Source organism: Actinia tenebrosa, unplaced genomic scaffold, assembly GCF_029948245.1.
Source record: "Actinia tenebrosa isolate PJP-AT-01 unplaced genomic scaffold, QUT_ActTen_1.0 PGA_scaffold2__45_contigs__length_23673736, whole genome shotgun sequence".
In the NCBI taxonomy this organism is placed as follows: domain Eukaryota; kingdom Metazoa; phylum Cnidaria; class Anthozoa; order Actiniaria; family Actiniidae; genus Actinia; species Actinia tenebrosa.
In genome coordinates, this window is record NW_028292579.1 from 8,338,885 (window position 1) to 8,350,601 (window position 11,717).

At 39.5% G+C, this 11,717-nt stretch overlaps 2 protein-coding genes across 3 annotated transcripts in view; both read right to left on the reverse strand.

Annotated features, from left to right (window-relative positions):
- The window catches only part of LOC148909157 (putative aarF domain-containing protein kinase 5), a 48,859-nt gene extending 37,239 nt beyond the window's left edge, over positions 1 to 11,620 (reverse strand). For both annotated transcript variants that reach the window (XR_016120565.1, XM_089034605.1), the window contains exons 1-10: positions 11,291 to 11,620; positions 10,373 to 10,436; positions 9,924 to 10,100; positions 9,365 to 9,388; positions 8,626 to 8,766; positions 7,777 to 7,890; positions 7,117 to 7,248; positions 6,375 to 6,458; positions 5,356 to 5,437; positions 4,729 to 4,807 (exon numbers count right to left, since the gene is read on the reverse strand). Coding sequence is in view for 1 of the 2 variants with exons in the window: in XM_089034605.1 (XP_088890731.1) it covers positions 4,729 to 4,807; positions 5,356 to 5,437; positions 6,375 to 6,458; positions 7,117 to 7,248; positions 7,777 to 7,890; positions 8,626 to 8,766; positions 9,365 to 9,388; positions 9,924 to 10,100; positions 10,373 to 10,436; positions 11,291 to 11,562 (1,169 nt within the window). In the remaining variant the exon portion in view is untranslated. The remainder of the gene's footprint in view (positions 1 to 4,728; positions 4,808 to 5,355; positions 5,438 to 6,374; positions 6,459 to 7,116; positions 7,249 to 7,776; positions 7,891 to 8,625; positions 8,767 to 9,364; positions 9,389 to 9,923; positions 10,101 to 10,372; positions 10,437 to 11,290) is intronic.
- Positions 2,687 to 3,723, reverse strand: LOC148909159 (adenosine receptor A3-like). The gene has a single exon (XM_089033584.1). The coding sequence runs from the start codon at positions 3,721 to 3,723 to the stop codon at positions 2,812 to 2,814; it is 912 nt and encodes a 303-aa protein (XP_088889710.1). The 3' UTR covers positions 2,687 to 2,811.
- Positions 11,621 to 11,717: the final 97 nt, after the last annotated feature.

Sequence of the window (11,717 nt, forward strand, 5' to 3'; positions counted from 1 at the left end):
TTTGGGGTTCCAGGCCTGTATGAATTCCTCATAGGACTTGGCTCGTACTCTCTTACGGAGTACTTTACATTGCTGAGCGTCTGTAAGGCCCCTTAGTTCCGCTTTGAGGTTCCTTACTTGATCCTTGCTACGGTAATCGGCGTTAATTTCCTCTGCGTAATCTACCATTCCTTTTAACCATTCGTGGGGCATTTCCCCTGCTATTGGGGGTGGCTGGCAAGGATCTCCTGCGAAGATTACCTGGCACTTACCTTTTAGGAAGTCTACGAACTCTTTTAGGATTTCTAAGGGCACAGTACAGATTTCATCCCATAAGATCACAGGAGGAATATCATGAATAGCTTCTGGGACCCATTTAGTGCCATTCCAACGAAAGAAACTATGGTAAGTTTGTGCTTCAAAGCCCTTAGCGGCGAGTTCGCGTTCTAAACGATGTGTAGGAGTTAATACGGTTACTTTAGGGAATAGTTGCAGGACTCTGGTAGTCTTACCACTGCCTCCTGTTCCGTAAAGATAAGAGAAGCGGTGGTAAGAAATGGGGTCTGTGACACTTGGTAATGGTTCCCCAGTCGGGGTTACCGTTCCTTTAGTATGATTACCGTCGTAGGTTACTCTTGCTCGCCAGGCCTTTATCTCTTCGTCCTTGACCCTCCATTGCCCGCTTTCTGCTAATTCGTCGTCGGTGTAGAACTCTTGCACCTTTTCAAGCACTGCAGGTTTGACGTACAAAGAGTCAGTAGCTACTCTTGGAATGTCTTCCTTGTCAAACCGCAGCAACATCGCTAAGAGATTAATGTGGGCGTAAGCTAACATGCTAGCACGCAGATGGTAATACTGCGGTCTGTGGTCTTGATAGTAACACAAGGCATTCCATTGTTGCAGGGAATCTGTGAAATAATCCCACTTCTCTACTGACACCATTGAACCTTGGTCGTGAGCTCGTTGCACGAGGAAGCTTAATTCTCCTTTATCTGTGATTAAGCGGCGTTGCATGTGCTTCTCCCCTTCCTTTGCGCCCTGAGTGAACTTACCAATAACTATGCGGGCGGTAGCATTGTCTTCTGGCAACCATTTGGTAAACTCCCGACGACATAATATTGCCTCATGAGCAGCGTACGTAAGGAGTTTCCGTTCTTCAAGGAACTTTAATAGCGGCACAGGGATCCATTCCTTTTCTTGCAGATGCTTCCCATACCACGCGTAAATTATGGGATGTAATCCCTTCTTTAGCTTCCAGCTGGTCAATCTAACGAATCCTGTTGCTGGGGCATCGTACGTACCATCCAAAGCTACCCTAAAGAATTGGCTGCCCGGATGTCCGTAACGGTCATAATACTCTTTACAATCTCCTAGGCCTTTGAAAGACGCAGGGTAACAATGTTTCATATCCAGCGAGACATACTCGTCCTCGTCGTATTCCATATTCCAAAGACCTCCGTGACCATGTTCTATGCAGGCTTTTGGAATTGGAAGGTCGCTAGGAGTCGGCTTCCAGCCATTACGCTTCTTTGCGGCTAAGAAGTCCAGGGAACGAGAACTTAATACTTCGGGAAAATCTTCACCCAGGTCTTCACAAACGCTGTCTATCTTCAGCTGTTCCATTTCGGGTCTATACAAAGTACCGTCTTGTGTCATAAATTGCCTACGTTCTGCGTCCATTAACCAGATGGAATTCTCATGAACCAAGTCTGCTAACGGAGATACTTTGTAGACTGAGGTCTTAACCTTCTTAGGAAACCTTAGTTCCCGCCAAGCGTGCCCATTATGTTGGTAGATAACAATAGGAGCTCCTCTACCTCCATATTTGTGAGTCCCAGAGTAAATAAACCCGTCTGTGATATCTTTAACGTGTATACGCCGCTCTAATGCCACTTCCAACTTCTTAATATTGGCTATGGTTCCTCCAGTCTTGCGGGTAGAATGCTCCCACTTTCGAATGGCTTCTCGGCGCTTTAAGGTTAACTTACCACCACGGGAAGCATCTTCAAAGAATTCCCGGACTAGCTTACCAACACAGTTACCAGGATGTCGCATTGGTTGTAACTTCTTTACATCTGGCGTGGGCATTTCATACGCCCCGTAAATTACCACTGTAACAGGGTAAGCAACCTCATAGAATAACATGTCAATTCCTTCTAATGCTCCCGGGTTGGTAGCCTTACTTAAGACGAACAGGTTCTTTTTACCAGACGCTCTAATGGGATTGCGGCCCCTTTCAATAATCCATTCCCCGTCCAGATACTTTATAAAGGTCAACTCCAAACGGTAATTACCCTCGGGCATTAGGTCGATTATCTGTTCTGCTCTTTCCTGCGTCATAGTCTCATCCGTATTACCTTCCATAAATGTCGTAAAGGCAAAGTCTGCGTCTAACCTGTCCAGAACCTGGGTTCTAAGTTTGCGCACAGTCTTGTTCTTGATACTTTTGATGGTATCCATTATATATGAAGGATATTTTAACCTTCGTTTGCGACCCCAACAGAGCAGCAGTAAGGGACTTTTTCGCGGAATTTCCGTAAATCTGCTGTACCCGCGTTCGTAATTCCCCGGGTTAAACCCGTATATCTTTGGCATCGATCGCGGATCCCCCTTACTGCTGCTAGTCTTAATCCTTGTAGTACGTGAACAGAACAGTAGAACGTACATATTCAGGAAAATGGAACAGCTCTAACTTTATGCTAGATAGAATGCACCTAAAACCCATGCGTACGACGTGCTCTCAGCTATACGTATAATTTAGCGCGGGCGAGATTGTTCAAGTTGATGACGATCACGGATGTCGTTTAATAACCGGATAATAGCAAGCTGAAATCAAGACTGTAATCTCAAAATGTTTCTTACTGTATTTTTAACAGCTTGTCTAAGGTCTTTCATTCGCCACAAATATAGAATTGGATTAGCACAAGAATTAAAGACTATCAAAAGTGATGTAAGAACACCCAAATTGTTAGTTATTTCGCTTTCGAAAGCACTTCGTAAAGCTGAAACACAGCAGTATGGCAAAAAGAATATAAAGATTGCAAGAAGAACAATAACCATGGTATGCAGAGATCGTCGATATTTGCTTACATCAAAGGCTTGCGTTGCATTTGGAACAGGGTCGTTGGGGTCGCTCGTAAATACTTGTGAAGATACTTTCTTCAAATGGTAAAAGGCCATTGAGTAAAATATTGTGATCGTGCATAGGATCACAGCAATATACACGGCAAACAGTATGAAAACTGCATCACTTGGAATGTTTTCAAAAAAAATAATAGCGACAACATACAAAGTGCCACTGACGAGCCAACAAAACAATAAAGCAATGATAAGACGTTTGTTGGTGACAACTGTTCCATAGGTAAACTTGAGTTTGACAGCTAGAAATCGGTCAATACTAATAATGGCTAAAGTGTAAAGACTGACCGCACAGAGGATGTAAATAAGGACTATGAATATCTTCGACAAAAAGCAAAAGGATATATACCATTTGTTGATTATGGCAAGGTGTAGATATGTGAAGTAAGGGCATGCAAAAACACCAACCAAGAGATCTGTCAAGGCAAGGTTTGCGAGGAGGATTTGCGATGGTTTGTGAAGGGCAGGGGTTTTCCATACGGCAATAAGAACCAAAGCGTTCAGCAATGTGATTGGAATGGCTGTAGTAGTGCAGGCGATAACACCAAAGATTCTGGCAGAATATAGGGTTCCGTTTAATATTTTGTTGAAGCAAGAGAGATCCATTGCTATTCTCAGTATCAACTAAATCGGTATAACATTTCTTTCTGGAATATTTGATATGTTAGCAGGTGTGAGAGAGGGGGAAATTAATCAGTAAATTTGTGAAAAACTGATTTAATCATGATTACTTTATAAAGGACCCTGGCTTATGAGAACCGGCTTAATATACTAACATAAACAGAAACAGCATGACGTTAGCAATATATTGATGTACACGTAAGAAGAAAAAAGTTTATTTGAAAGAGCTAGCTTTTTTAGGAGGATGCGTAGAAAGTCAATAGGAAACAGTCCTTCTTTTAAATGAATAAACGAAGCCTTAGAAGACCAACACTTATACAAGTAATAATTTAATAAATTTATTCCTTAAAAAGATCAAGCTTCTTTCTTATTTTTATATTATATTATCGTTATTAAAAACGTACTTTATTGCTAGATTTAATATTGTTAGACAGGTGAGATGTTCGATTAAGATTTATTTGTTTCAACTGAGTTTCTTCCGGTGATCAATAACAAATAGAACAAAGGAGAAGAATATATATATTTATGTCATTTATATATGATATATATTGAAGAAAAACAATTGACCGATCCCCGGTATGCTTGAGTCTCCGGCTAATCAATAGATAGTTTTCCCAATGGAATACAGAATGTCCGACCAACAAACTCGAATTCATAAGATATTCGAGCTTGACCGACGTAGCAACAGTCACTAGGAAAGCTGATGCAACACATTCGAGCTTGACCGACGTAGCAACAGTCACTAGGAAAACTGATGCAACGATTGCGGTTCGCTAATGTATAAGGCGAAACCATGAGTTGGCTCATAATTAATAGAATGATAAACCAGTTCATAGCTTAAATATCGTTTTCAGTGCGCATGCGAATTTAACCCGAAAAAAGACGATTTAAACAAAAGAAGGTGAGAAGTTTGGGATCAAAGCGCATGCGAACTGAAAAAGATTCTTAAACTATAACTGGATTATTGGAAAGAGTATTAGTTTACCATACCTTTTTTCTAGGTGTTCATAAAGACCATGGTCTAATATCACTAGTTCTGCCTTCTTGTCCTTTCCTTGACGCACAAAAACTAAAAAAAGAAAAATAAATCTGAGTTTTTGGACTTCGAGTATGTGTAAATAAAAATTCTTTCCCCCCTGAATTTATTTTCATATCCCTTTTTTTTCTAGGTGGGCTCTCTTTGCTTGTGAATGCAGTTTGGTAACGATAGTAGCTAAAATAAGAAGTCAAAAGAGGCTTTGGGCCATCACGTGATGGCAGCCATGACAGGAGACACAACATTAGAGTGGTATTTTCCCCTTGGGAAACAGAACAGTAGTTATTATAAAGTAGAGAGAATAAGAGAAAAATATCAAATGCCCTTGGCAGGATTCGAACCCACGTCTTATTATAGATGCATGCAAATTAAATGAGATGCAAAAGCGACATCAAGCATTGTATCCACCCGATAGCCTCACTTATATGATTCTTAAAACAAAAGGATTTTTTTCATTGCCGGCTCAACAGCTATTCTTTCTCATGTAAATCAGACTAGACCAGGTTCATTTGTTGCTGCCTCCTGTCATGGTTGCTATCACGTGATGGTGCAAAGCGCAAAGCCTCAATAATTGAACAAACCATTAGCTGCGTGAGGGTCCCCGTGTAAAAACCCAGTATGGAATATTTGTACTCCAAAAGCTTTGATCATCTTGGCAGCAACCTAAGAAAAGAAAAACCAATAATTCATCTTATGCATGTTCTCAAAAGCACGAGGGGAATCGTCTTCACCGCGATATGTTCTTCCAAAGGCCACGGACATTTTCAATAGGGTCTACAGATTAATATACGTGCTCTCTATCTCCAATCACAGTCAAACTGAAACGCTGGGGGTAAAGAAATATGAGTGTTCTGAAGCACGGAAAACACTCGTACGTCCGCCATCTTGTTTTTCGAATTTTCGCGCATGCTTAGCGGTTCTTAAGCCGTGTCCTTCATCGCGATGAATTAGGTTTTGGTAGACGTCGATTAAGGCGTTTCCGCGTCATTCATTAGGCGTTGCATTGAAACTTTTTCCCACAATGCCATGGAAACACTTTGATTGACGTCCAACAAAAACCTACTTCGTCGTGACAACGATTCTGAATTATCTGCATGTTTTTGACAATTAGTACGATTGCGCATGCGCGCGAGTTAGAGTAGTTACGAGTAGGATACTTACTACATTGAGTTACAACACGTACACGCGTAACAAAGAGACTTTAGGACTTGCAAAAAATACACTACTGCTACATCAAACGGAAGTTTAAATAACTTCTCTCTGCGGTTCCGTGCCTTAAAATTCTGTCTTCCCTGTGGACGAGTTGACTTACAGACTCGTACCCAGTCGTCATTTGTTTTAGGCTTTTTTGGGCGCGGTATGCACCGGGAACTCACTAAATCCTTCCCATCAACCACAGCGTGAGATCAATAAGACAAGAGAAGCAACTGGGTACGAGTCTGGTTGATTTAAATGACAATGTTTTGAATGAAATCTCCAATGAACAGAACCCTAAAGAGTTATTCCACGACGAAATTCTATACCGGTTGACGTCCCCGTCGTAGACTTTGCAATTCCTAAAGTTCTTAATATTGACGGTTGTGAGGACCTTTACACTTACATCACTAACATCAAGACCAGCAGCCTTTATTTTATCGACATCATCAACTCGACATCCATCAATAAATTCGGTTGTTAGAACTCGCTAGGGGAAAATAAATTTATACAAAAAATTAGAGAACTTACAAAATTCCAAACGCTACTCGTTAGGCAAAACGGTTTTCGTATGAGTGGGAAACGATATGGTAAATTCGTAGTCGTACTGTTATGTAGCCATACCGTATCTCAAAGGCGTAACCGTAAGTACTGTAAGGGTTGTGGTTGCTTGAAAAATACAATGGGAAGGCAATTAACCATACCGTCATTTATGTGGTAAGTCATTTTACGACTCACACGATCCTAAATCAGCCAAAAAAGCGCGCACAACACAATTCAAGCACACTCAACAATTATACTTAAGATTAACTTTGTATAGACTATTAGATACGAAAAACGATATTCTTGAGCGGTAATATTCGTCGTAAAATCAAGGTACAAAGTTCAAACAGATCGAAAAACATAAAGCTGTAGTGAAAACTTGGAAATGCGCGCATGTGCTGTAGGCAGTGTTTTTTAAAGGGTAAATTATTTTATTATTCTTTTAAAAGAGAAGTTTTAGAGGTCCCGTCCCGAAGGTTTGCAGGACATAAAAGAAGTGTTAGTAGCAATGAGATGAGACCCCACCTACTTCCACTGTGTGGTCCATGCCTATATATGTATGTATGGCTGACGGGTCGTCTCTTTATTTATAGTACAGTACTTACCTTACTGGTCATATCCCAGTATATCTTGGGTACATGTACGAATCCAAGGTGAGCAAGCTCCTTGGAACATCTCTCTCCATTCCGCCCTTCGAGCTCGAAGTCCAGCTCTTGTCTGAGAGTGTCTTTCATATCCTGCCAAACAAAGAATTTTAGTCCGCTTGGCGTAGTGAGAGCTCTCGCCTCTCATCGGCAATGCGACACGGGTTTGATTCCCTGGCTTTATTTGAATTCGTAGCCATATTCCGAGGCAATATTAGGAGGAAAAAGGGACGAAATGGCCGCCACTGCCGCCATCTTGGAAATATATCACCTAAAACAGCCCCGAAAGAGTGCACTGCAATGCCATCTCATGTAAATGAAATATCCATTTTATGGTCCAGAGAAGATGGTGTTTTCCTGAGGTGAAGCAGAAATATCACTTTCGATTTCGCGAACAAATGTATTGTTGCCTGCTTAGAGATGTTGCAGATCTACCATGTGGCGTCCTCTTAGCCAATGAGAAGAGAGAAAAAATGGACTTTGACACTTTCAACTGCCATCAACTGTAGCCGATGATATGATGCTTCATCCCCCTCACCCCCCCCCCCCCCCTTCCCAAAAAAAACACCACCGCTAGTTTCTAATCACTTCAGAAAGATATAAGATATATTCAGTACTTACATCCAAAATCCAAGCAAAAGTAAACATTGGATGCATCCACCCAATCACATCAAGAAGAACCTTTAGTGTCCATAAATCGCCATCGTAACGATCTCTTAGATCTATGTACTGCACCTGTGGAGATGAGAATCTAGGATCAACAGGAAGACGAATTGTGTCGACCGAAAACAAAAACTCGAAAATATATTGCTATGTCATAAAAATGTTGGAGAAGCCTGTGTGGCATATTGCTTGTTGCATACCAAGCCCGAAATGCAGTATGGGTGGCATGAATGCAATCAGCAAATGGTCTTGAAAACAAAATGGAATTTTCCCAAAAATTATCTGCGCATTTTCCCAGCATATTTTCTTTCTGTGCTAACATAATTTATGTATGGTCCAAGCAGGGCTTAAAATGACGGCAGACAAGTCAACAGTCATGATGGCTGGCCAAATTAGTTTTAGCTCGGCCATACCTCGTTTCTGGCTCAACGGTATGGTAAAGATGAAGGGCAAGGCAATGATTTGACCTAACAAGTTCTAATTATGGGTGGTCATTGTGCAATGTTGCCTGTTATTTTAAGCCCTGCGAGGGTTACATTTCAAGGGCTTGAAATTGAATTTTCTTTCAGCCAGCCATAGTAAAGGAGCATGGTAAAAGGAGGTCATTCCAGTAAATTTTGCATATCATTGTATTATTCATTTGGTAGTGCATTGTTATTTTTGCCTGCCAAACCTGAAATTTGGCCTGTCATTTGGCCATTGGCAGGCCACTATTTCGAGCCCTGATTTCAAATTCCGGATGAAATATGCAACAAATAACTATATAACTATACCTTGACATCTTAATCTTAGTCCATATTAGCTTACCTTCACAGCCAGTGGTTTCCCATCATGAGTCTTAGCCTTGTGCACTTGAGCAAGACTTGCTGCAGCCAATGGATTCTCATCAAACTCAGCAAATATTTCTTTTGCTGTTTTACCAAAATCTTCTAAAAACAACTGATCCACCTGAAACGAAAATGAAGTAATTTTCTAATTGATGTCATAGTCAATCATAATAAATATGATCTAAAACTTCCTATTTTCATTTTAGTTGAAGTTTAGCATGCTTCCATCAAGTTTTGTGTACATTTATATGTATTAAAGTAAAATATATTAATTAACATATCCAATTGTATTATATTGTGTTTATGTCATAATATGATTTCCTGATTCTTTGCGATTATGAGAAAAATGGTACTGTATACACACAATGCACTAGTTGTACCATGCATTTTTATTGTGGTACCAAAGGATATCACACTGCTCACTTGTATTGTTATTATGTATACACTAGCCATTATATGAGGCACGTGAGTTTACCAAGAATATAGGATAAGTGACAAGTGGGGTATTCCATGGCATGTCAAGAGTGTTATCCAAATCAGTCAATTCCCTATGGTTATCACTAAGAAACAAATGATCATTAAGGGAATAACACATGACCCAGAAAATGATTAATATGTTCAAATTGAAAAGTTATATTAAATTGTGACTTGCTGCATATTAATAAAAATATACGTCAGTAAAAATCAAGAGCATGTTTTCTACTTAATATTGAGCTTACCTCTCCTATTTGATGTCTCAGTGCCTAAAAAAGATGACAGTTAGCTAATATCGTTTTCTCTGAGATTAATTACTTATACACAGCAGAATTTAATAAATAAATAAACTAACTTTGTTTATAGAGGATAACACTTGACAGTAATTCAACTGATAAATTTGTGGTCCTCTGTTAACGTCTCTAGTTAATTAGGGATGGGACCGCCATTAACGTGATCATCTGAGCCACGTGAAGGTCTAACCATTTGCAGATGTAATTACAAAGGCAGCACCTTCTCCTCAGTTAAGACCCTGAGTTAAGACCCTGAGTGTTGGTTTGGGTGAGGCTTGAACAACGACCTCCCGCACAACAGACCGACGCTCTTACCAACTGAGCTAACCGGGTGGCGGTTCAAAAGTAGTAGAGGGGAAATACCAATTTTGTACACAGGAAAAATAAGTGAAAGAAAGAAAGGGATGGAAGAATGGAAGGAATGAAATAAAGGAGGGAAGAAAGGATGGAAGGAAGAAAGGAAGGAAGGAAGGAAGGAAGAATTTCTTTTCTAGTTCATTATTACAATTACCTGATCTCTAAGGACTTGTAGAGTATCAGTATATTGACTGGGCAGAATATGATTGAAGCAAGCCAATCCTTGTCCAAGTTTGACATAAAGTCCCCCATTTAGTATAGCACCAATGACAATATTATCAGCTGCTCTTTGATGGCACTCATTGATAGCCTTTTTATATGCTTCTCCCTCCTAGGAAAAAAATAATTTAGACAACTTATGTTCAATAACATGGAGGAGAAGAAGAAGAAACCTAAATTAAATTTGAAAAAAATAAAAGAATTGGAAAAAAAAGAGCATTAGCAATTTAACAGCTTACGGGCGATTCCCAAACCCTCTCCCCCCTTTCCTGCTCCATTCAGTAATAAAGCAAGGAATGTTTGTCACTTCCTGTGTGCTGTATCATTGAAATATAAGCACAGAAAAAGCTTCCTATTTCTTGCTTTCAATATTGTAAAGCTTACAGGGTCTAATCCATGCAGTGACCACCAGTAGTCTATTGATATTGAAAGTCCAATGTAAAATGATCTGTTGAAAAAAACAACAACAATAGTTTTATTTTCAATATCTATTAATCGCTGACACATACATACATATGCTATTTCTATTTATGCAGATCTAGGATTTTGAAGCTAGTAGGGTTCACTAAATAAATCAAGAACGATGCACCTTTTTATTAGCAATTAAAAACATTCAATGCTTAAGCTGACCAACTAATTCCAAGCTAGAAGGGGATGTATAGGCACCCTATGACCTCCCCCGGAAATTTGCCACTGGGCTATAGGGCTGGAGAACAGTTTTATGATATTATAGATACATAGAAGATCATAAAATTCCACAGCACTCTACAGCGCTTCTCAATTACATGTGCAGAATCATGAAAATGATTTTGCGACATAATAGAGTTTTGGTGGACCCAAATCAAAGTGTTTCCCAGCGTTGTCGTAAAACACAAAGCTTTTTAGGGCACGTTCTTATGGAATGGCATGGAAATGCATCAATTGATTGACGTCCACCAAAACCTACTTCGTCACGATATGGCAAATTGAAAGATTTCAAGTGTGTGATTGAGAAGCGCTGTTAAGGTCAACGATAACAGGATTTTTTCGTCTTATTGGTACAGCATAAAAAAACAGTAAATACTATAGAACAGAAAATGCGATAAACGTAAAAAATAAAAAATAAAAATAAAAATAAAAAAACGTAGTAGAGTACAAACACTAAAAGTGTGCAACATAAATATCACTAAATAGTGTTATTTTATGCTAATTATATTGTTTTCTTTTGTTTAATTAGTGCTATTTACTGCTAAATAGTACTTACGAACAAAATTACAGCCTATCAAATACAAAGTTTGAAGGTTGTCAAAAATAACAAATTACCTAAAAAATCGACCAATTCCTTCAACTCCGACTCTGAATTTTCGTCTTCTCACAACATCCCAAGGCTTTGCAATATATACTGAATACCCAACTCCAACAGCAAGAGGTAGAGACCAGTACCATACTCTTGAAACTTCTTTGCTAACTTGAGTTTGTGAAGTTTTCCATCTCACAGACCTTACACTGGATTTTGCTCTGCATAAATGGCTCAATCGATAAAATCCAGCACATCTACCTGGGTTAAACCTCGTAAAAATTAAAGCCTTGTTCATATTTGAGTCATTTCTAACGTCCAATAAACCGTGACAATATTAGCATGTCTTATATCACACCATCTCATGCCATATATGTGATAAACAAGCAGGCGTTCCTGGACTGGTTCACAGGCACACTCTAACATACTAACCCAGGGTAACCAAAAGTGTTA

Excerpts from the sequence above, each read along its gene's own strand:
- LOC148909159 (XM_089033584.1), bottom strand. The coding sequence starts at position 3,723 with ATGGATCTCTCTTGCTTCAACAAAATATTAAACGGAACCCTATATTCT.